General features: G+C 37.9%; 1 protein-coding gene across 8 annotated transcripts in view; it reads right to left on the minus strand.

Moving 5' to 3' along the window:
• LOC137108617 (diacylglycerol kinase zeta-like) overlaps window positions 1-25,177 on the minus strand; it is a 106,331-nt gene that overhangs the window by 9,731 nt on the left and 71,423 nt on the right. For 6 of the 8 annotated variants that reach the window (XM_067493428.1, XM_067493427.1, XM_067493429.1 and 3 more), the window contains 6 exons: window positions 22,906-22,972; window positions 20,087-20,127; window positions 18,588-18,730; window positions 9,014-9,103; window positions 8,477-8,533; window positions 2,681-2,724 (listed from right to left, as the gene is read on the minus strand). In XM_067493428.1, the coding sequence (XP_067349529.1) occupies window positions 2,681-2,724; window positions 8,477-8,533; window positions 9,014-9,103; window positions 18,588-18,730; window positions 20,087-20,127; window positions 22,906-22,972 (442 nt within the window). The other 2 variants (XM_067493426.1, XM_067493425.1) reach the window with 2 other exon arrangements.

Consider the following 25,177-nt stretch of genomic DNA (forward strand, 5'->3'; position numbering starts at 1 on the left):
AGTGGGAGCCTGTCCTCCTGTCTAATATGGTAGGTAGGTCATTGTACAAACACTGGAAAAATAAGCGTATTTCCATTGGGCAATGCATAGCAGGTGTAGGAAATGTAAAACAGTATCTCTCCTTTGCATCCTTTACATCAGTCCAGTGTGAAACCAGCCTTTTTGCAGCAAATCATGGGACATGGGTCATGTGAAATAGTGACAAAACACTATAACACTATAACACTGTTAATTTAGCACCTAACATTTATGTTTGGACAGTTGTAATCAAGCATTTGTGCTGCCATTTTAGTGGAAATGAAAGGGACATTGTCATTTTGTTGCCTGCCATCAAAGGGTTGCAATTTCAGCAGAAGCATGCCTCCCTGCATCAGGGTCCTATTTAAGAAATGGTTCTGTTGGTCCTATAAGAGGAAAGAGACAAACAACCTATAAGGGTGTTAAGGTTGGAGGTGAGGAGTGGAGTTCTGCCAGTTGTTGGTATCTAGGAGAATAGGCCAGACAGACAGGTGGAGTCCTTGATTTCTAATGTAATAATTTTTACAAGGACCAGGGTGGCAGATTTTTTTTCTTAATCTCTTACGGTATAATCGTTCTGACAACAACTGTATTCATAGGAAAAATCATTATAACGAACAAATCTTTCAGCATACCTATGACATTTGAATATTGTTTTAGGATAGACCTTAGGAATCTGAGCCTATTCTTTAATCCTTGACAGAACCTCTTCTTTACTGAGCCAGTGGAATGGATGGCTCACATAATACTTGGTATTGCAAGACTCACCTAAATGGATTACAATTTGGGATTTTTTTTTTAAACTGTGTGAACTTCAAAGTTTACAAACCCTCTACATGTGAAAAATGATCTAATCCTAAAAATCCGTGTGGGAAAAAAAATATGTGAATCGCTACAATTGTCAATTCATCTGAAGGGAAAAAGAAAGTCACACTTTTAGTTAACCGGATGACAATCAGGTGCAACTCTACGAGGCCGTGCCTTGTTTAAAGAAGACAAATCTGGATCTATCAGGCCTAAATATTTGACATTAAAAATATGGAAATTGATATATGCATTTCTCATAATCTTTAGAGCCTGAACTTAAGTACTGTACATAGAAAGAATGATTGCTGGATTGTAAACCCAGTGACCCCTGAGCCTCACAAAAGGCTCTATGTTCATAGCATTGCAATTAGTTTGTGGTACTGTACATTTATTTGGCAACATTGCAACATACAATAGATTTACAGTACCACCAAAAGCTGTAGCTGAAGCTGCATGGTGACCCTTGAATAATTATCTAATATTGAATTCACAACTATATTTCAGGCCTTTATTATTCACACCAATCAGCTATGTTGGACAGGGGTCGACACGGGCTCTTTGGGAATACTGTTGTCTGGATGGTGCAGAGCAGCACAATGTGACCACACCATGCCCTGCCACAAATCTGCAGCCATCAGATTCATCTACTGGCTGGGGTATCTTTACTTAAATTATTTACATGTACAACTGTGTTTTTTCTGCACATTTGCTAAAAGCGTTGTGTTTGCCTTGGCAGCAGATTTGGACTGCTACAAAAACAGATGTTGTTCTGTAACATCTAAGACGCACTTTCTATCAAAATACCAACAACCCACGTCTCGCTGCCTTATTTGAATGAACCTCCCATCTGTTTGCACTTCTTCCACCTGTGTGCCACACGCTCTGTGCTGGGCGTCAAATACCATGGAGTCAAGAAACAGAGCTTTGCTTGTGCTGAAGAAAAAAGTAAAAGAAAGTGTTCTCTGCATAATCTGGATAAACTGTTGGTTTATTTCCAATCTGACAGCTTGTGTTGCTTGCTCTGTCATTTATTTTTAGTAATATGCAAGGCATAAGGCAGTAGCTTGGTTATGATATCTGTCAGAAGTGACATATGAAAGTAAATGAATAAGAGCCAAGTTATAATAAACGACAATTATACTTTGAAGGTGTCATCTTATGTATGTGTCAAAAGTCAAACGTTGCCTTTCTCTTAGACTGCTGACTCTTGATGTGTTTCTTCCGGAAACTGCAGTGGCACTTTTGTAGTTGCTGTTGCTGCAGAATGGGACTGATTTCCATTGTGACTTTAATCACTGACAGCAAGAAGTGGGTTGTGTTCACATCAAAATACGAAAAACCAAAACTGCAATAAAACACAATCCAGCTGGCAAAGTCACCGCCAAGACAAAAACACAGCTGAACCAGATCGGGAAGTGAAAAACATGCAAGTTCCCAAAGAGAATAAAACCACTGTGAAGCTGACAGAAAAGAAAGCTCCAGCTCCCACACACCTCCCAGTGTGCAAAATGAGCAGGAGGAGACAGAGGTTGAGAAAATATGTGTCAGAGAAAAAAACTGCCTGTCTGGAGACCCAGGAGCTGTCTCGCATCTCTTTCTTATCTGAAGACGCACACACCTGTCAGCTGGTACTGCTGTCTTTGGGAGGACCTATTTCATTTTTAAACCTGCATGTCTGTATCATGAGAATATTTCACCTGGTCCTCACTGCTTCAAAAGACTGTTTGTGGGTTATGACGTAAATGTAAGATTCAAGGAAGTTAAGGTTGTTTTAAAGGTTGGGGTAAAGCATGGTTAAAGTTGGTTAAAAGAAAGTGTCAAAAGGGGTGTGTGTGTGTGTTGTATGGTGTATTACCTTTTACTTTTTCTGTCTCACTCGTCTTTTGGTTGGTTTCTTGTCTGGTGAGAGAGACCAAGACAAACAGAAAAGCTGTTCAACCATTTAGTATTTTAATTTAAATTTTGCTCCAAGTTTACACATATATCTGATTTGTAGTCTTAAACACAAACAATTACACACACAAATATACAAAATTACTTTAGTGCAGTGTGTTTCCAGTGTGATTTTTCCCAAGGCTAATGTACACTGACCTGCTGCCAAAAAATATTTACTAGAGTTAAAAAGTGGTTAATATACTGTACACAAAGTGACCTATGATGTCACTTTTTCAGTAAAACTTTTGGTCATACTGTGAAACACCAAGCCAATGGTCAGCCGTTGCCCACTGATGGGCTGTCATTGAGCATCCATCTGGTTCTTGAGGTGTGTCCTACACAGATGACACTAGTCGGATCCATCTGAGGCTTTTAAACGAATTCAGCATATTGAACATTGGGGCAAAGTGTATGTTATAGTCAGTTATTATCTATAGTCTTTGCAGTGTGTTCAAGTTCCACAGCTTGGTGTATCAGTCCTCACAGATGTTCCATTCCAAATTTTTGGACCTCGATACAGATCCAATTCCTTCAATATTACGCATCTCTAGATATATAATTAAATGGTCTGCACTTATATAGCGCTTTTCTACCTATTGGGACTAAAAGCACTTTACACTGCTGCTTATTCTCCAATTCACACTCACAATCACACACACACTCATACGCCTGTGGGGGAGCTGCTATGCAGCTGGCAAACACTCACCGGGAGCAACTAAGTTGGGGTTCAGTGTCTTGCACAAGGACACTTCGACGTGTGAGCGGAGGAGCCGGGGATTGAACCAACAACTGTGAGATTGGTGGACAACCGCTCTACCTTCCTGCGCACAGTAATTGGGGGATGGACAAAGACACCTGGGCAGACAAAAGTGCAACTGCCAAGCAAGGCTGAAAACTAGATAAACAAGACTGTGCTTTAGGATACTGAACTAACCTCTGTTCTGAAAACCTTCAGTTCTGACTAGTTGCAGATTCCAGGTTCCAGTTCCAGGTAATAAAACGTGAAGTGAAATAGTGAAGTTGTTAACATAGTTGGTGAGGATCATTGAGGTCATATTTTGATCTTTGTCCCTCCTGACTATCATGTACTGTATGTTAAATCGATGTGAGGGTGCAGGGACTGCATTGTAAGTGGCTAATGGCGTTAACCAGTGATGGTCATTCCAGTTTGACATAGACTGTTGCCTTAACTCCTTATTAAAACCATTTGTCTACCAGAGCCAGAATGTTTTTACTTCAAAGTGGTGTCCCCTTGTCTTAGAGGGACAAAATGCTTTCAAGAACTTTAATGAACTTCAGGTGCTCCTTACTACCACTTTTGGGATAACCATGACCAATATCTCATCACAAGAAATCAAGATCGGACTGACAGGAGAGAGGAACCATGAAAAGATCGGCTTAGAAGCCAAGTTGGCAACTGATTCTCCTATTTCTTGCTTGTAATCCTTTGTCTGCTGGCTTCCACACATTGCCTCTCAGGAATATAAGCCAGCTGCTTCTCGCTCTCTCTCTCTTTTCTCACCCATGAAACTAAACATTGTCTGACTAGTCGAGCAAGCATTTACCATCTGTGTAATTCATTTGTTATAGTTGAATTAGCTGAATTAGCTAACCCTTGATACTTCTAAGTAGTCAGTTGAAGTTTCAAATTAATTTATGACATATATTTTTTGATAGGAGGCTTGCGAGATTTCAATGTTCACATTGTTCGCTTAAGTGACATCTAAAACGGTAATTATGTTTATTACAGCTAGTCCAAGTGACTACACTTGAAGGCAATGTGGAAAGCCTGACATCATAGAAGGGAGAATGGAATGAATCATACAAATGGGTATGTTACTTGATTTATTCATTTCATCAGCCAGCAGAGTGACAATAAAACAATGTAGCTTGGTACTACAAGCTCTGATCACATTTCATACTACATCAATATGTGACAAGAGAAACGAAAACATATAAATGTGAACTATATTGTAAATTTAGCTGCAATAAAACACAATATGTGTGATGGCAAAGAGTCATCTTTGGGTGGGATGGAAGGATTCAGATAAGTATCCCCCACTCTTCTTTTAGTCGCTTCCACTTTAATTAAAAAGAATGTGTCAGGCAAGCAACAAATTAAATAAGTAATGAAACATTTAAGTCAGCTGTCAGTTAATACAGGCAGTTTTATACATCAACATCTTACATACGGTATCCCAAGAATTTTCAATAATGACTATAATTTCATGCTTCAAAGCCCAACAAAAACAGACCATCCAAAAAGATAAAGCAGGAAAGGAGACGTGTGGCACACAGACCGAGAGGCATACCATTTCATAATAACAATCTTCAGTAGCGTATAAAGTAGGTATTTGAACAACACATTTTTTTTAAAGAAAATTTAGTTTCTTAAAGGAAAAATATGTAGCACTGACACTAAGCCTCAAATAGGAGTACTAAAGTCCAAATTCAAAATATTGGACATCAAAGCTCACTCAGGTTGCCACGTTGAGGACACTGACCGTACATAAAAAAGCAAAAGATGATCGCAACATTAATCACTTGGCAACAACATGGCAACTGACAAGTACTGTAGTTCCACACTGTACATTGATCAGCCAATGTAACGTTACATGCTTGCAGTATTTCATATAAATTATAAACTAGCTCATGTACAGTAGAATTTTTTACAACTCTGAATATTAGCTAGATGCATAGCTGGCTATGTAGAGTACGATGCTAAGCCCATTGCTCATCCCCACGAGTAGCCTTGATAAATAAAATTAGTTAACCAGTGTTTACCTGTCTGGAAGAGAATTAGCCAACTCTGTGTTCATCTTAAGATCTCTCTGGGCTCGAAATGCTTTATACCTTTCAAAGACTTCTCAGATATTTACCTGCATTTTAAAACATGTCTAGAGATAAAACTTTAATAGGATATAGAGGCTTCTTAGGTTGGCTAAAATCTCTCTAAGCATGTTTTGTGTAATCTCTAATGACATGTCGTGACTTTCGTGTAATTTGTGGATGTAGGATTGTAAATTCTCCATATACACGTTACATCTTTTGTATCGAGTAGTTTTGTATTGAACAGTGTGAAAAAATGTTGGGCCACCTTATTATTTCGTTTATCTATATTTTTGTGAGCATCACCTACTAAACTATTTCATATCTTCAAACTAAATGTCACAATAAACAATGCAAACCTTAGCAAACACTATATACAAGTTTGAAATCATTGTTCTTACTTGGATTAGCAACTGTTAAATAATCAATAGAGTAAAAACTGAAACTAAAATAAAAAATATGTAACTGCCCAGCACTGCAAAAATATGAATATAGAAGTTTATGGGATAGGGGAGATAAGGAGAGCTATTCAGGAAAATAATTCTACCCCAAGAACTATAACAATTAACTAGCACTAAAAAGTGAACAACTTTACTGTACAAGCAGCCATCTTGAAACTGCATTTTAAACAAATGATTAAATTCAAATTGATGAGAAGCTTTCAAAGATTTAACCACCCATAATTGTCTATGGGGGACTGTGTTAAGAAGCTCTGTCTCTCTTCAATAAAAACAAGCAACTCCAAAGTAATTTCACGCACTCATACACAAGATACTTTTTGCCATATTTTTGTTCATTAATGTTTAATCATTTACACCCTTGTCCTAAAGAAACTATATTTCATTTCCACTTAACAGTTAATATGTAAATTAAATTAACTTTTCAAACTTAAAATGCTTGAAGTTGAATTAAATATTACACCACTGACTTTTAGATTTAAAAGCCAAAATGTTTGACACTGGATGTGGTAATATGCAAGGGGAAGCATCTACATGGCATGTGTTAATGAGGATAGATGTGACATATCACAATAACTTTGCATAAGGCTTGTTAATGAATAAAAACTTCAAGGAGAAATTGCACATGATGGTGTGTGTGTGTTTGTGTGTGTGTGTGTGTGTATGTGTGTTAAAAAACCCTGTCTTGACCCAGGTGTTTTAGCCAATTACAGACCAGTATCCAATCTCCCCTTCATTTCTAAAATCCTTGAAAAAGCAGTTGTAAAGCAACCACCTGTACATGAATAATATGTTTGAAGACTTTCAGTCAGGATTTAGAGTTCATCATAGAACAGAAACAGCACTGGTAAAAGTCACCAACGATCTTCTCTTGGCCTCAGATGATGAGCTAGTCTCTATACTTGTTCTGTTGGATCTTAGTGCTGCATTTACTACCGTTAATCACAACATTTTATTATAGAGACTGGAACATGAAATTGGGATTAAAGGAACTGCACTAGGTTGGTTTCAATCTTATATATCCGATAGATTCCAATTTGTTCATGGTAATGATGAATCCTCTGTGCACACAAAGGTTAGCTATGGAGTTACACGAGGCTCTGTGTTAGGACCAATACGAGTTAATCAAGCTTCACGCATGCCTTCAAGCACCGGATGTCCCACGATTTCTTACTTCTAAACTCAGACAAAACTGAAGTCATAGTATGGGCCTAAAAATCTCAGAAACTTCTTTCCAACCATATCGTTATTCTAGATGGCATAACTCTGGCCTCCAGTACTACTGCAAGGAACCTTGGAGGATACAATCTCTAGAACAGCCTTCTTCCATTGCCAAAATTAGGAGCATCCTGTCTCAAAGTGATGTCGAAAAACTAGTCCATGTATTTTTTTAGTTCAAGGTTGGACTACTGTAATTCCCTACTTTCAGGATGCCCCAGTAACTCCCTAAAAAGCCTGAAATTGATCCAAAATGCTGCAGCAAGAGTGCTGACTGGAATTAGAAAGAGAGATTATATTTCACGTTCACTGGCTTCTCTTCATTGGCTTCCCATAAAATAGAATATAATTTAAAACCCTGCTTCTTGCATATAAAGCTCTGAATTGTCAGGCTCCATCATATATAGAAGACCTCATCGCACCATATCATCTCAGTAGACCACTTTGATGTCAGAATGCAGGCCTACTTGTGGTTCCCAGAATTTCCAACGGTAGAATGAGAGGCAGAGCCTTTAGCTATCAAGTTCCTCTCTTGTGGAACCAGCTCCCAGTTCAGATTTGGGAAGCAGACACCCTCTCTACTTTTAAGTCTAGGCTTAAAACCTTCCTCTTTGATAAAGCTTATTGTTAGTTATATTTTTGTTGCTATATGCTTAGACTGATGGGGGACCCACCCCCCAATGCACTGAGCTTTGGTGCTGTGTGTTTTCCAGTGTGCAGCTACTGGTCCTACCAACCTGCCTTATGTTTTGTTGTTGCTTTTTTTGGTCTTTTCTTTTCTCTCTGCACTTTCCACTCACCCCAACCTGTCAAGGCAGATGGCCATGCACCTTGAGCCTGGTTCTAAGTTTTCTTCCGTTAAAGGTACTTTTTCCTCTACACTGTTGCCTAGGGCTTGCTCTAGGGGGTAATTTTTGGGTTTTCTCCGTACATCTTTATACTATTGACTTAGGTTTTGTAATGACTGTGTGTAATGACTTTGTTGTGAATTGCCACTATATAAATAAAGTTGAATTGAAATTGGGTTGAACTGAGCAGAGTTTGAATCCAACCCATAGCGGGTTCTCTGTCGGGTCTCGGCTCTTTGAAGCTGTGTGGTCCTCTCAAACCTTGAATTGGCATCATGAGCATGGAGAAAATGCCAAAGAGTTCACTAATATCTTGTACTGTAAATAACAATAGAAACACATTAGTAATGCAAATGTACTGACCTTACTCTCGGTTTAAAATCAGCTCCAGTTGTGTTGGAACGATGGATGCAACCCGCCCTGCAAAACAAACCAGTAACAGCATAACAAAATAAATCATTAAATAATACATCATATAAAATACAATATAGGCTTATGTATACATTTAAAATAAAGTTTGCAATATTGATTTTTATTGATTTTCTTCCACATTATAAATTGACTGTGGTGAATAATAGTAATTGTGCTGACAACACTTGCCTATTTAAACATCTAGCAAACACAAGGTAACACAGTCGTTCATTCTGGCTGTTTAGCTTGAAATTCTCCAATATGTTTGCCAGGGAATCAAACTGCTAACCCGGCAGTTCATGGACAACTGCTGTTCTGACTGTAATTATGCAAGTTTAGTTCTATCATGTCAATATAAATCACCAATTAGTTTTAGGGGGTAACACTAACACAAATCAGTTTTATGATATAAACAAAGTGTACAACCAACAGCATGCACACACACTGTGCAGCATGTGTGTACATATTTGTGTGTGTCTAAGAGTATACCTGCTGAGTTTGCTGGCCACAGGTGTTTTATTGTGTGTCAAAGCTTCAGGAGCAGAACTGTCACTGTTCACTCGCTGCCTCTGGGAAGAACTACAGCAGAACACAGAGCAAATGAAGTCACTGAACTGCTCCAGCTCAGCCAGAGACAGCTTACAGTTATGGGAATGCATGAATGGGATCTGTGCTGTACAGAATGTAAACCACGTGGTCTGTTCATCTTTGAACTATTTCCTATTTATGAATGAAAAATATAATCAATGTAATCAAAATTTAATCAATATTTATACCAAACGCAAATCTGGATAGTGAATTCTTACTGGATACTAGATGGTTCGGGATAGGGGATTTGTGTTTCGGGGCTATTTCATGGATTCCTATCACCTGAGATGAAGAGATTCAGGAGTATAAAGGACAAATAGGATTCCATAGAAATAGGAATCCTGAAGGGTGTGCATGATGTCAAACCAAGTGTTTGAAGAACATAATACTTGAAGAAACTAGCAGCCGTTGACTCTTACATAAGGTCGCAAAACTGCGACACCTAGAAAGAAAATGGGATAATTACGAGAGCCCTCAGTACATCTTGTTTAGCAGAGCAGAGCACCACAGATAGGATGTCACCTACTGTATAAACAAGAGACTCACAGGGGCAGAACAGCATGTCCTGATGGTGGAGGAGTTTTACAGATTTTACTGAAGACATTCTGATCATCTTTATCTACCTGAAGTCAGACTCAGTGCTTTGTGTACTCCTTCCTTCAGTCATACCAATGCTATGTTTGTACTGTCTTGCTGCTGAAGCAAATAGGAATATTTCATGCTCTTGCTTCATATCAAAATCTGTCCCTCAACAAAAAACATTTGGAGCCTGTCATTATTAGGCAGCAGCATGTTTCTTACTGACAAAAGAAGTGCTTTGTTACTGGTCTGCACAGCAAGATACATAGCGGCCTACAATAGACACTTTATTTATTTAGCACAACTGTGTCAGCTTATCACCTTTAAACATTCTGCAGAACTCGGGCCCATAGCTAAAAAAAAGCAACATTTCTATTTATACACCTCTCAATGTCAAAAAAGCCCATTTCATGTTAAAAAGTATGGCGACCTACTGCAATGTGTAGCAGTCATTGTGTAGCAGCTGCATGTCCATTATTACTACGTTTAGGTTTAGGGTTAAGTTGGCATGCCCTATATGCCATTTTTAATGTACAGCCTTTTTTAATTCCATAATACAGTATTACTCAAAGTGTGGAAATATTTCCTGTTTGTCTGGCCAGAGTTGTACGGTTTGAGTGAGTCCCCAAAGACTGTTTAATTTTAAAGTGACCTGTAACAGTCTTATGTTTAGGAATGCCTGGACTAATAGATAATCAATCATCAAGAAATCCAGATGTTTGCTGGTGGAATGACAGCTGTAAAAATTGACCTACCATGCTCCATTACTTGTAATGTTTAACCACAAAATAAATGCCGCTTTCTCTCAGTAAAATGTCATTCTGCATCATTTCTTGGGAAAGTTAGCAGGGGAGCCTCATTTCTGCTCATTTTTTATCTGTTCCCTAGTGGGTTATTAATATCTTGTACATAGCAGTCCTCCATTAACAGTAAATAGTCGCCTATATAGTGCTTTTATCCAAAGCGCTTTACAATGTTGATTCCCATTCACCCATTCACACACACACTGATGGCGGTGGCTGCCATGCAAAGTGCTCACTTGACCCACCGGAAGCAACTTGGGGTTCAGTGTGTTGCCCAAGGACACTTCGACATGTAGCCGGGAGCAGGGACCGAACCACTGACCCTGTTGTCAGCCTGCCTTACCAACTGAGCTACAGCCGCCCCATTAAGAGTTAATCAGGAACTACTAACGATTCAGTAATACAAGGTTGATATAAATTGGAAACTTTGACAGCTTTCCCCATTGTTAATACTTACCATTCTCGTGATTAATTATTAGTAAGGGCAAAAGAAAACAAAAAATATCTTGCTGCTGGAAATCAGATGCATGTTGAAGGCTTTTGGGACTAAGGGGGCTGCAGGTGTCAGGTTTTTACTGTGTCACATCAACAGTGGCATTAAGCATTATGAAAAATATTTAAGAACTGCTAGAGTGGTGTAAGCAGCTGCAGCAGATTAACTCATCAGAAGTGCCCCTCCACAATGAAAAAGTACTTCAAATGTCCTAATTACCTTAAGTTGTCCAAACATTAACCACAGAGAGACTGCAGATCAGAGATGGCTTGGCTACAAAGACAATGCAGCTTTATTTAGACATGTGCATTAAGAGGTTAGGTTGCACAGTCCCTGTTATAGCCTGCAGTCATGTTTTATAGATATAAATAAATATTAACTAAACTAACTCAGACATAAACTAAAAAATACAATTTTTTGCTTTAAGTCTCTATGATGAGATGCCGGTTAATCATTTACATCAGCCTATTGTGCTGGCAAATGAATCTCAGCTGAAGGTTGACTTGCTCGTCTTCATCAGCAACTACAAAGAACTGTGTATTTCAAATTTTACATTTTTCATTAATTTCTGAGAAGGGTGAAAGTCCATCCGGTTTTGTTTGCAGGCAGTCACTCAACTCCATTCAAAGGTCTGTATGACAAGTCCAACATAACATCAAAAATGGTTGTAAAATTGAATCAGACCAACTAACTCAGCAGCCAATATCAAACATGTGAATTACAGTCCAATCAGCAACACGTCCAATACGGTGCCTAAAACAAAGTATCACTTGAGAGAACACCACTTCTAGGCCAAGCCGAACTTGTTGCCACTGAACAGCACATTTGGTATATGTGACCTCTTTTGTCGTTTAAACTTATACTGCAGTTCTAGCTGCACAGCTTTGGTTCTATTTGCGGCACATTTATGACAAAAGCAGCTTTCCCATGCTTATCACCCTCATTCTAATTTACAGTAAAAAAAGGTCAAGTCAAGCATTTGTAATGTTCAGTTTTAAAAATTCAAATATAGTGAAAATACACCAGGAAGTAAAAATGTTTGTGACATTTCTCAGAATTGGTTAAATTTTCCAAGTTTCCCTTCCTAAAATAACACTTACTAATTTCAAAAATCCTTTGTCCTGTAACAAAGCCTGGTTGTGATTTCTACCTAATGCTGAAGTGTAAACTGACACTGTGCAAACTTATCAGCTCAAAAATCATTTGAAAAAACAAAACGCTTTGTGTGTAGGTGTCTTTCAGTGTATTTGTCATAGAGACAGAGGTATAGAGAGAAGCAGAAGAGAGGGGTAATTATAGTGGGAGGAACAATGTTCAACTCTCACCTTGCGTGGGCAAACCGCTACACTGTTGGAGTGTGTGTGTGTCTCTAAGTACAGCAGATTGGTGTGACTCTTGAGTTCTCTGACACGCATTCCATTTCTCTCTCCATCCGCTATTTTTCTGAGTATCTTTCTCCCAAACCCATCTCTCCCTTGCTCTGCCCGTGCCTCTCGGTCTCATCTCTCCTCCTCATCCTCCCACTCAGTGCACTCAGCATTGCAAATCAGCCCGCCAACACACAGGCACGCATGTACACACACACACACACACCCGTACACACATGCACATAGCCAAAGGGAAGTGTTGTTAGGATCAGCAGGTTGTGTTGTTCTGCCTCTATTCACATTGTACCTGTTACTTTATTTATTCTCTCTTTCTATTCTTTATGCTAATCTTTACATGTAACACTTTGTATTTAACATCTGCACAGCAGCTCAAAAATTGTATGAAATATTGTGAGAAAAAATAATGATCTGTTAAATGTTTACTGTTGCACATTGTCACATTGTGTACATTGTTGTTTCAATTGCTGACAATCAACGTGACTATGGCTATGATGCATCACATATCTGAACTGAGATAATACAAAAACATCATTGGAGCATGCCCACTCATGATGATACTAATAATTGCTACATTAAATAATACATTACTAAAGTGTCACTAAATGTGATCAGGAAAATGAGAGGTCGAATTAACAGGCAAATGTAGTGACGTGACATTTTTTTCCTGACATCAGCTTTGTTTTGTGCCTAAATAAAGTGATCATATCTACCATCCATTAATGCCATCAATACAGAAAACAAAACAGAGAAAACAAACAAACCAAAAAAAAACAAATTACAAAATAACGTCATCCCATGGGGTTACAGTTTTTTCGTGGAAAATATTAGACCCCTTTTCTGTATTCGTTTTTTGTGGATCTCACGGTTTCATTTCATTTTTAAATACGATCTAAAAGAATTTTTTTTGTTTGTTTTTTTTAAATGAAGATTCTCCTAAAAGCTTTGAGGATCATTGTGTTGTGTTGTTGTAGAAATTAGACAAGTCTTAATATTCTTCTGGGTAAGCAAAGTTTTTATCCCACCACTCTCCTATGATGCCATTTCTACCCCCTGTCTTTTAGATAGTGAAGCCATCACGACTGACCTTCGAGGTGAAAGAGGCTGCAGTTTTTTGGATGTTTTTTCTTGGATCTTTTGTGACTTTCTGGACTGTGGTCTTGGACTAATATTAGAAGGTCAGACACTTCTGGAAAGCTTCAATCTTGTTCCAAGTCATCTCCACCTGCACACTATGTCTCATACTGTGGAACTATGGAGTCCCAGAGCCTTACCAATAGCTTTGCAAATCCTCTCAGACTGATGGATTCTAGTTAGAATTCTAGTATTCTAGTATTTTTTTTTAGTAGTACTGTGCTGGGTAATACATTTTTCCAGGGGCCTAGTTAGTTTTAAATCACAGTTTTGCTTCAATACATGGTAAATGGTCTGCACTTATACTTTCTACCTATTGGCACTCAAAGCGCTTTACACTGCTTTTCGTTTACCCTTTCACACTCACAATCACACATACACTCACACACTGATGGGAGAGCTGCTTTGTAGCTGGCCAACACTCACTGGGAGCAACTAAGTTGGGATTCAGTGTGTTGCTCAAGGACACTTCGACATGTGACCAGAGGAGCTGGGGTGGATGACAGCTCTACCTCCTGCACCACAGTCCCATCCAAAATAAATAAATATAATTATCATTTGCATCTACTTGGTTTCCTTTGTTTATGTTAGATTCAGTTTGAAACTCTAAAAGAATTCAGTTAGAGATGCACACAAAAAGATGGAATAAAAAAGGGATTCATAAAATTCTAAAGTCTAAAATTATATGTATTTTAAAGATACATAAAAACAAAAACAAAACAATCAATGGGTACTGAAGCTGCAATTTTCTTTTGGGTCTTTAAAATCAAATTTATTATTCTCATAATATCTTCTCGTTTTTCTTCTCTTCTTTATCTCCTGCTCCTCTCACAGAAGCGATGAGAACATCATGACTGTTCAAATGCCTAAAGCAGCAGTTCTCAGTCCTCTTTATTCCCTTCATTTAAAGGATTTTGCTATTGTCCCTGGATAGGAATCATGAACATGGAACTGGTTCTAAATTGTCTCAGCCATCAGATTCATACACATTAGAGGTTTTTAAAGTCTTTTTACAAATGCTGCCATGTTTTTTTTTTTGTGGGGCAACTGTGGCACAGGAAGGTAGAGCGGTTTTCCATCAATCTCACAGTTGTTGGTTCAATCCCCGGCTCCTACGCTCACATGTCGAAGTGTCCTTGAGCAAGACACTGAACCCCAACTTAGTTGCTCCCGGTGAGCGTTGGCCAGCTGCATAGCAGCTCCCCCATCGGTGTATGAGTGTGTGTTGTGAGTGTGAATGGGTAAATAAGAAGCAGTGTAAAGCGCTTTGAGTGCCAATAGGTAGAAAAGCGCTATATAAGTGCAGACCATTTACCATTTACCATAAGAATATAAATTTCGCCATAGTTATGGCTGTACACCCTTTCTTCGTACATTTGGCCTTGTATGACTTAAAAACTCACCAGTGTGCATTCATCAGATCTAGTAGACCTAAGCCTCCATCAAATCACTAAGTCAGTTTGGTCGCATTTCATTGATATATACCCGTGTCCTTATTGAAGCTCTCCATCCAGGAACACTCCTCATCTTAATGGTATGTAAGTTAGCATAATAGGTTGTAAGGAAACTCCTCTGAAATGTTTTGCTGCTGAAAATGAGGAAATCAGTCACTAAAGGATATAATGAATTGGACACATTGGACAAGTTAATGATGACATTGTTATCAATAAATCATATCACGTCTCTTCACTAACTTTCACTGTGTGTTAGCCAGACATTCCTTCACAAACACAGTTTTTATAAGGATTAACTGCTCTGCTCATGAATGTCTTAAATTGACATGTGACAAAATGTTTTACATAACTTGAAACTGTTTACATAATTTTCCTGTATGTACAAAGGTTGTCAAGACAACGCAATAATGTTTATATGATGGAATAAAGGAGAGTGTGGTTGTACCAAAGACGTAAGATTCATTTACTGTGTAAGTAAAATTCTTGCTTTTGCTTTTTGCTCTAAAGTTTGCATCATGCTTTGGGTGATGAACAATTTAGTTAAGATGTTGCAGCTGCCATGCCACAAGTGTTTGTAAAGTCCCGAATATGTAGTTTCAAATAACAAAGTGCAGTCTTTTAAATAAATAAAAGCAATATTCTATATAAAAGAGATGAAAGATTATTTCTCCTCTCCTCTCTGTCTCTTCTGTCTCTTCATTCTGCCAGAAGAGAGTGTTTAAAGAGTATCAACAAACAGCTGCTGTAACAGGTTCTATAGCTGAGAACTTAATCTGTGTTAGCGCTTGTGTGTGTGTGTATGTGTGTGTGTGTGTGTGTGTGTGTGTGTGTGATTAAATATGGTTAAAAGGATTTCATATGAAGGGGAAATAATGTATTAATACAGCAAGACACAAACATGACGAACAAAACATAAGCTGATATTTATATCAACACTTCTTTTTAAGAAGGAAAAGAAACTGTGGGAGATGCAGAAAAAGCTCAGACATGCAGAAAACTTGACAGTTTATATCACATGTGTATTTAACATGTTTTTGCATTTTTACCTGGGAGCAGAGGATAAAGGTGCAGGACAACAATTGACAGAGTAGCTAAAGACTTCATTGGGGTTTTAATTAGAGGTACTTTTCCTAAGGATAACCAAAAAGGGTATATATGAAATCTGGCAGAGAGCAGAGCTAATTTCATTCTGTAACACAGAAGGGAAGATGTTTGTTGCCAACTTTGGACAGAAATGCAAGACTGTAACTGTACCTGAAACTTGAAGTAACTGTTTAGCCCACAAAAACACATCTATTGTATGTAGTCCAACAATTTTACATAGACTGTATTCCTTTTGGTCACTACTACTGCACTGTAAATCTTATTTAGCATTTAGCAATTGTGTGGATCATATTGATAAAAGTATTTTCTCAATCTACTCTTGCATTTGTGGCACTTTGCTTTTTATAGGTTTCCTCTTGTGCTTGAGTGTTAAGACCAGGGTCTGTGTGACTGTGTCTCTGTTCAAACGTCTCTTTTCTTTGGGACTTCATAAAACCAATAAAGTTGAGTTTGAGTAAGAATCTACAGATTACAGTTTGGATTTTGTATTATATATATATATATATATATATATATATATATATATATATATATATATATATATATATATATATATATATATATATATATATATATATATATATATATATATATATATATATATATATATATATATATATATATATTTTTTTACATTTATATTTATATTGTGTTGTTTTAATAAAACAACACATATAATGGGTTTTTCACAGACATCTTAAGCAAAAAGCCAAAAACTCCCCCAAACTCTAAAACCAAGTCATAACCATTTGAAATGATGAGAACTGGCCAAAATATTCTTGCAACCATGGTACTGCACCAAAATATGTGCACACAAGTAACAACATGTACACGTACACCACTAGGACCAAGATACCACAGTACTAGAAGCTGTCAGCACAGGGAGCAATTTGGGTTTCAGAATAAACCATTTAGCATTTAGTAGGTAGAGAAGAGAATTAGGGAATCGAACCCCCCACCACCCAATGTATCTGCTGAGCCGCAATTACTACAGTCCCTGATTTATGACTTGCACAATGTTTACTTCATGCATACCTTCCCTGTGAGAGGTGGCTTTGGTACTGCTATTGTTTTTATGGGGTACTTGCAAAAAATGTACCGACCAGGAAGTTCACTTTGAACAAATTACACAGCAGATTATACATCTTTGAGGCAACTCTCAAAACTTTTACAGCTGCAATCATTTTCTACACAATTTCACAAGATATTTTATGTGCTATGTACAATTACTGTACAGGTACACACAATGATAACATTTTCCCTTTGTTATTATGGATCATTGGATGTAGACTGAAGGGCATATTACAATTTAGTCCAATTAAAAATCTACAACACAATAATGTGAGTAAATAGTGACGGGTTTGGAAAACTTTCAAAAGCCATTGTATGTGTGCTACCTTGGGGTTTTACCAATAGGACATGCCTGAAAACGCCTCAAATGTGTCTAGGAGTCATAACAGATGTCTGAACTACATGACATGGTTCCTTTCAACTCAGAGGACATAATGAGGCCTGCAGCACATCATGTATTTTGCCCCTACTTGCCTACCACTAATCCTCTGCTGCTTCTGGAGACCCCAGCCCAACCAAATCACCCCTTCTTAAGCATGGTGGTGCCCTTCACAGTTAGTGTGCACTACAGATCCCCATGTTTCTGCCATGATACAAACTGAAGCCTTTTGAAAAAACCTCCAAGTAGCCAGATTCACAATCATAGCTTTGGTCTGTCCAGCAGTGTCCATTATAAACTGATGGCAATTGGTTGTTTGGTGTGCTCAATCAAAGACATATGGTTGAAGATTGTGGATTGTACTTTACTTTGACATGGTGATTGATATGTTATTAATATTGACTCAATTTATGAGCTTTCAGATCAGCCAGGGTGTTCCTCCCAATTACTCCGTCTCTGTTTGAGTATTTAAGTTTTCAAGTCCCTTACTACATTTACAACTTAAAATTCCAAGTATGGAACACTCACAAGAGACTTTGGGGTGTGTTGCAGAAGAAAATTTAGACATGTGGATGTGAGGGGCTGTGATCAAACGCCCAACCCTATGGACAACCCACCCTACTTCCTGAGCTCCAGGCTTTCTCACTAAAACCAAGGTGTTGCACTTCCTACTCCACGAAGGCTGCAAACTCTGAATGCAGTTTTAGTGCATAAAATGAGTATAGTCAGACCACCCTCTCATTCTCAAGAGAGAACTCCAACAAAGAGAGCACTTTGGTTCCACAATATTTCATCATGTCTTTTAGCAGAGGCAAACTCACATTAACCCGTCACATTAACAAAATCACAGCCTTGCTGTGGTGGCAAGTTCACAAAGCTGGACCCGATTAAAAAGACTGAAATGAAGTCAACTTTGAGTCCTCATTGTCCTCATTTTCTATGTCCTTCAAATATCTCTGGAGAGGGACATTTTCAAGGTCTCTTTAAGAAACAAATTATAAAAACCAGAGATTCCTCTGTAAAATAAACTAGTGGTGACATTGACAGAATGAGTGTAGAGGGGTTTGACCTACCTGCCCTCTTCCAGACTAGGAGCGGGGTTAACAAGGTCAGGCATAGCTGAGGGGGAGGTGCCTACTGATGTCATAATAACCAATTCAGGGTCCAGGATGAAGATCTCTTCTTGGGAGATTTCTGATACATAGTTAAGATGTTCCTAGTAAAAAAAACATAAAACAAAAACAGGGCGGCTTCAAACAAGTCCATACACAGTTAAGCTGCTGTGACACAGAGACTCACTGATGTAATATACACCAATCAGCCACAACATTATTACTGCCTTGTGGTGTTAATGTTGTAGTGGACAGCAGTCAGCATAGGCATACACAGCAAGTTGTGACTAGTGGCAATCCTGGAGTCTGTTGGGGGAATAGGCAACAATTTATGCATCATAAATCCGCTATGCTTAAGATATGGAAAATACAATTATTTGCAGCCTTCTACCTAAGCTAACAAGTTGACTTCTGGTGACTCCAGCAAAGCTGGATACATTAAGCTGCTCTGCTAACTTAGTAAGCCAAGTTAACTCATGGTAAAAGTCAAAGTAAACAAAAGGAACACTGTGATACCAGTGGAAACTCTGTTATTCAACTGTCTCTTCGCCACAATTACAGGACTGCTACTGGTAGTGTAATTGCAGACTTTGCACACAGTCAACATAGTTTTACTTTTGTCAGCCCCCTTCTGGAATGGGGCCCTAAGCAGTTGCCTGCCTAGACTGCTGGCACAGAGCACCTCTGGCTGTGATGCACTGCTAAACATGGCTAGCATTTTTCCACTGCTGGCCTTTGTCCACTCCAAGTACAATATTACCAAGCAATTCCATTAATATGCTAAAAACCATTAAAATACTATACTGACATAAAGCAGCTCATTGGTTGGCCTGAATCTATAGAAGGTTAGGTTATAATGTCTCTGTAATGTAATGGTGCTTTGCATTCTTCCTGTGTGCTTACTCTCAGTAATTACATTTTTGATCAGAGTACTGTTAAGAAATCCTGTAGCCTCTTTAAAAGAATTGAAGTCTATAGATGAAAGAGTCTAGAAAGAGTCTGCTGCAGCACCATCATGAACCATAAGCAAAGTCTGAAGGAGAGAATTGGCCAAAGCTAGAGGAAACTCTTTGGTTAATGGTGACATTAGAAATAGAGGGACACTATTTTTCAAATATACTCAATTTTTACAGTTTTAGTTTGGCTTGAGACAGTGCAGTCATATAGTCCAACTGCCAAAATCTACGGCAGCTGCGAAAAAAACAGTGATACACTTACCTATGCTACCTTCAGTTGTTCCTCAGACAACATGTATTGAAATGTTTACTCTGTTTGCAAACCAAAGCTAGTAAAGTCCTGTCAGACACACCCACTATTTTATGAAAACATAATAATCAGTGAGTGTAGGCGCAAAGGTTATTTTGGGTGCATCCATTGCACAGATAATGCATCTTCGGCTCTTTGCATGTAGAATATGCAACAATATGCAGTAGAAGTCGATTTAGATGATATAAACATACCTGTGCTCTATCTATCCTGTAGAAACGATCTGCTGTTGTAGCTGAGGAGTCAAACAGAAACCGTGTTAATCAATAACAGTTTAAGAAACTCACTATTACTTCAAGGGGAGCTCATCTTTCAATTAGGTGAATTTAAAGCCGATCGTTCCTTGCATTCACTAAATGTTTTGGTCTTTGGTGCACAGCATCGCCTGAATCGACTTTGCTGTTTTATTATCCTTTGCATGAACAGATCACAGGTGATCAGACCTTTTCTTTGTATGTTTACTCTAAAATTAGGTTAAATGTTCCAAGTAACACAGTTTGAGCATCTCTTCCTAAACTGTGCAACTGTATTGTGGAGAAAAACAAAGCTGTCTTATTATTGTGGTGGTGAAGTGCAAGGTCACAAGCTGTAGGTTTCCTGTTGCTCCTTTAAAGGCTCTTGCAGCACAAATAATAAATGAAATTTCCCTCTTAATCCTGATATACACCTACTCCCTTCGCTCTCTCTCTTTCATCTAGCTCATCTTTTTTATTCTAGTACTCTGCTAAATTCCACCAGGACTCTATCTAAACATAGGTGTGTGTGAGTGAGTGAATTTATATGTATTGATATTTAACATTGTGTAAGACACCCGTTTTTCCCTGTGATAATTTTGGTAAACTGTTGTATAAGATTAGTGACATTCACCAAATATGATCTGATGGAGCTATTCTTTATGTTATTTTAGGGGAGTTCAAGCAACAGAGACCTGTTTGCATTTGTTTCACTGTAACTTTCTTCAAATGAAAAGTCTGCCTTCTTACAAATTGAATCTCACCTTTGCATTCTTGCCCTTTATAGCTGTTTGGCTATGAAAGCACTGCTTCAACCTGTGGACTTTAGAAGCCTGCTGCTTGATGAAGCTTTCCAAAAGACAACATTTGGCATTTACATCATCCAACAGGTTTTGAACACAGCTGCAGTTAACCATAAAGTCAAAAGCACAACAAATAGTTTGAGTGTAGCTTAGAATATGTTTAATAGGGTGTGTGTGGGTGTATGTTTATCAGTATCAAAAGACACAGCTGACAGAAAGAACGATGGTAGTCTGTGCAACTGTGTTGTTAACAAGACTGAGAAGTTGGGGCTTCTGAAAAATAATGAGCTGTGTAGGTATGTGTATACATGTGTATACCAGCTGTCAGATACTGATATCATGAACCTCATGTTTTATCTGTTCCATCAGCCTGCAGACAAACTCATACTTGCCACCAGCTGCTGACACAAATCAAATTTTTCAAAAAGCTTTGTTTCTGTATCGATAGTATAGTTTAATCCTCCTGTTGTCGTAGTGTGTACACTTCCCTCAAAATTACCTGCCTATGTCACTCCCATGTAATGAAACTTAGTAACTACAGGAAGAAAGTACTGTCACTCAACAAGTTGGGCAATACCTGGGTTGTCAATGGTTCACAACTATTTAAGTCTGTGTTAAAACTTTCCACTCTATAGACCCTATATGATTTACAAATGTCTGTTCCACATGCTAGTAGGCTCAGTTAATCATTATAAATCACAACTTCATTTAGTTTTGGAACAAAAACTACTTGCTTTTGGTTAGGTTTAATATTAAATTGTTAGGGTTAGGGAAGGGCAGTGTGGGTTAAAACAGAAACATTGTTAACTTAAGTACCAAATAGGATATCACACAGGACTTCAAGGTGTCTCTCAAGTCAAGGTCCTCTGTTTTGTCACCTAGCTATCCAACCCTCACTTCCTTACCAGAAAAACATTATAAACTATGATTTATGTCATCAAAAACTCTTTGGAAAAAAGAAAATACAAATATATTTACTTAATGTACCTTACACTGCAGGATAATTGGTTTTAGTTTTGCCTTAACACATGGACTGGGCATTTTACACAGGTAAAGATGCCATACGTATATTTTATTATTAATTTTCTGGCATTTTATCTAATTTGGTTAACATAACTGCTAAATGCCATTTACAAAATGCTATAACGGACTTAGCAGGCAGTGTAGGAGCAAGTCTGTTACATAAATAGTTGTAGGCACGGCAAATTCAGGTTGAGTGATTTAGTCTTGGATTCAAAGAATTGTTCTGATATCAATGCAGTTAGGAATACATTAGAAATTATTTGAAGCTATTTTAATTGTAATGCACGTTGCAACATTTTCATGATATTTTAAATTGCAAAGTTGTGAAGAATGGGGAATTCACTGAATTAATTGTTGTTATGGCAACAATACAAATTGGACAAAACAAAGGGGCTGTTTAAAGATATGTACAGCACAAGATTCACACAACAGCTTTTCACTGTCTGTGAAAGTTCTCAGTCATCCAGGTCTAGTTATCCAAAGGTTGAATTATGTCAACTAGACTCTTTTTCTTTTTGATTAGAAATATTCTGTTATTCATTCAAGCAGCTTCTTCACTCTAAAGGAAATCTAAAGGAAAAAAAGAAAGAAGTCCATTTGACATAAGTCAATCTTCAGATAGCTTTTCATTCATTTACCTGTCAATTAATAATACACAATAAATGTAATTAAAAATGTATTTGAGAAAATAGCAGATTGTATGGTTGTTTTGACCTTCACTTAATTCACAAGACAGGAATGACTGACTTTTTCAATTCTATAAAAGGGACAAGTGAGGGCAAGTTAATACCTAAGAACGTCTATATTTACATGTGGAATATGTGCAATATTTGAGTTTCAAAGATTTCGTTTGCACAGAAAAAGTTGGTAGAAAAAGTACTGTCGCAAGGCTATCCAGGCAGTGGAAAAACTGATCAGGTTGAGATTAAGGAATTAAAAATGTGAAGTACTTACAGTCAAGAAAACACCACTTTGGAGACAATCTCTGTGAGGAGAGATTCTTTGGCTTGGCTGCCTCCTCCTGAATGACACAGTCAGAACACAAAGATTACAGAGCAGGCAAAAACTGGCTGACGGTGGAACATGAGCTTAGCGGATCTGAGGATAAAACGTTTGGTTAATAGTGGGACTGGCAACCTAAGGGAATGGCACAGACATAGGAAAAGAAGAAATAGACATTTGGGAAAGGTTTAGCTTCTTTGTTTAAGAGACGACAGACCCCAGTTTCGGGAAGGTGTTGAGTTTTCTTTTCTTAGGTTCTAAAGAGCCTAGAAAAGTAGAAGTATTCACTTCCTTGCAAACTTTAACCTTTTGTTTTGTGACAATATTGAATGAAACTTGATTAATTATGTACTGTATGTCTACATCTCAGCTGTTGAACTTATTCAAGGAAGTGCAGGGTGTCTTGGTGGCTTTCCTCACTAGTTTTGTTCTTACACAGTTACTCGGGATTTGAGAACAGCATTCTCAAGAAAGATTGATATCTGTGCCATATTCCTTCCCTTTCTTAAAGCCAAATTTACTGTAGTTCAAGGAAGATTTAATTAATAGCAAATGTTCTTGTATACATCCCGACTTCTACTTTTTAAAAACTGTTTCACAGAGTCTTTTGTCTTCATGCTGTTTTTGCCAAGGATGCATATTCACTAGTAACTGTAGGGGAAAAAAAACAAACAAACAAACAAAAAAAAACACAGTAATTAAGCCCCTCTACAACTTTAGCTAATTGTGCTCAATTGATTTTCCTTCTGTTCAGGATTAACCCTATGGCTCATGCACACACTCGTACTATTAAATATCCTACTGACCATTTTCTGTAACTTATTAATTCTAATAAGCAGTGGATCACATAGGAACTCACAAACGTGATGCACAAATCATGTGCAAGAGGAAGCAAATAGCTAGCCTGCTAATGGGATTCAAATTTATGCTGTATTTTTTGTGCCAAGTGGCTGCCTTGACTCTGGAAACTGCAATCAGCCTTCCTGTAGAGACAATTACTGGTTTTATTTTGTCCAACATTGGTATAAACCAGACCCACACACACAAACTCTGAACATTTGAATAATAATTTTGCCCTTTTAAGGATGAAGTAACTTAAGTACCTTTGCAACACTGCATACGGCAAAAACACTGCAGAAGTAAAAAAAAAATAATACAAATAAAAAAAAGATGATAAGATTTCCATGTACAAGACACTGATCGCTAAACTGCTCCTGATGTTTGGCCAGACTCTCTTACTCACTCATATGTTCATACACTTACTGATAACACACTGTTGATGTGTGTGTTGTGTGTAAAGAGGTAAACAAGAGGCAAAATATAGCTAGTTGTCATTCATTTTCTCTACCCACATACAGAGTGGGCAACTTAAATGTCCGGCACCACCCACAATCCCAGCCTCCATCCATCTGTTATTTGTTTGAAGCTGATTCACTAACTGTGCCATACTGCTCCAAAGTAACCTGATAAACTTAGTTTTGGTCATTTAAAAAAATCACATTAAATTTATTTCTCGAGCTATAACTTTGTGTTTTGATTTAAACACTTTTTCATTTTCTATACACAGAGATTGTTATCCATGGCACTAATCAGCACAGCAACAACACTTTTTCTTCATTACGTTTTCAATTTTTGTTTCCGCATTTAGCTAAAACAAACTGCATAACCACATTTCTTCATTTAACACAGCCATGGTTTGAGGATTTGGGACAGGAACGATGGCACAATTAACTATTTATAGACTGATGTTTCATATTTGGCGTTAACAAACTGTCTAACGTCGTTAATTTAGTAAAGTTGGTAAGGATGTAAATTCCTTTTAAAATATTTTCCAAGAGATTACAATTGTTGTAGAAATATATTTTGATTTTATAGTGTTATGGTTTTTGTAAAAAGTGGGACTTGGCTTCCAGCAGGGGATGCTGCAGCAGCCCAGCAGCCCTGATTCCCGCAGCTTTGCATCAGTGAGCTTTAAAAACTCATTCGGGAACATTCTATGTCTGTGACCTTCGGAAAGTTGTCACCACCTTCATATCCACTCGCCTCATTACTGCATGTTTTTTTCCCCCCCTTTGGCATCGCTCAGAAATTTTTTTTTTTTTTTTTTTTTTTTACATCCAGTCTCCAATTAGCTCAGAATACTGCAGGAAGACTTTTAACAAGATCAAGAAACAGACACTATATTACTGAGATTCCTGCCTCCCTGCTCTGGCACCCTGTTAGC

The sequence above is a fragment of the Channa argus genome, chromosome 23 (genome assembly GCF_033026475.1).
Source record: "Channa argus isolate prfri chromosome 23, Channa argus male v1.0, whole genome shotgun sequence".
NCBI lineage: Eukaryota > Metazoa > Chordata > Actinopteri > Anabantiformes > Channidae > Channa > Channa argus.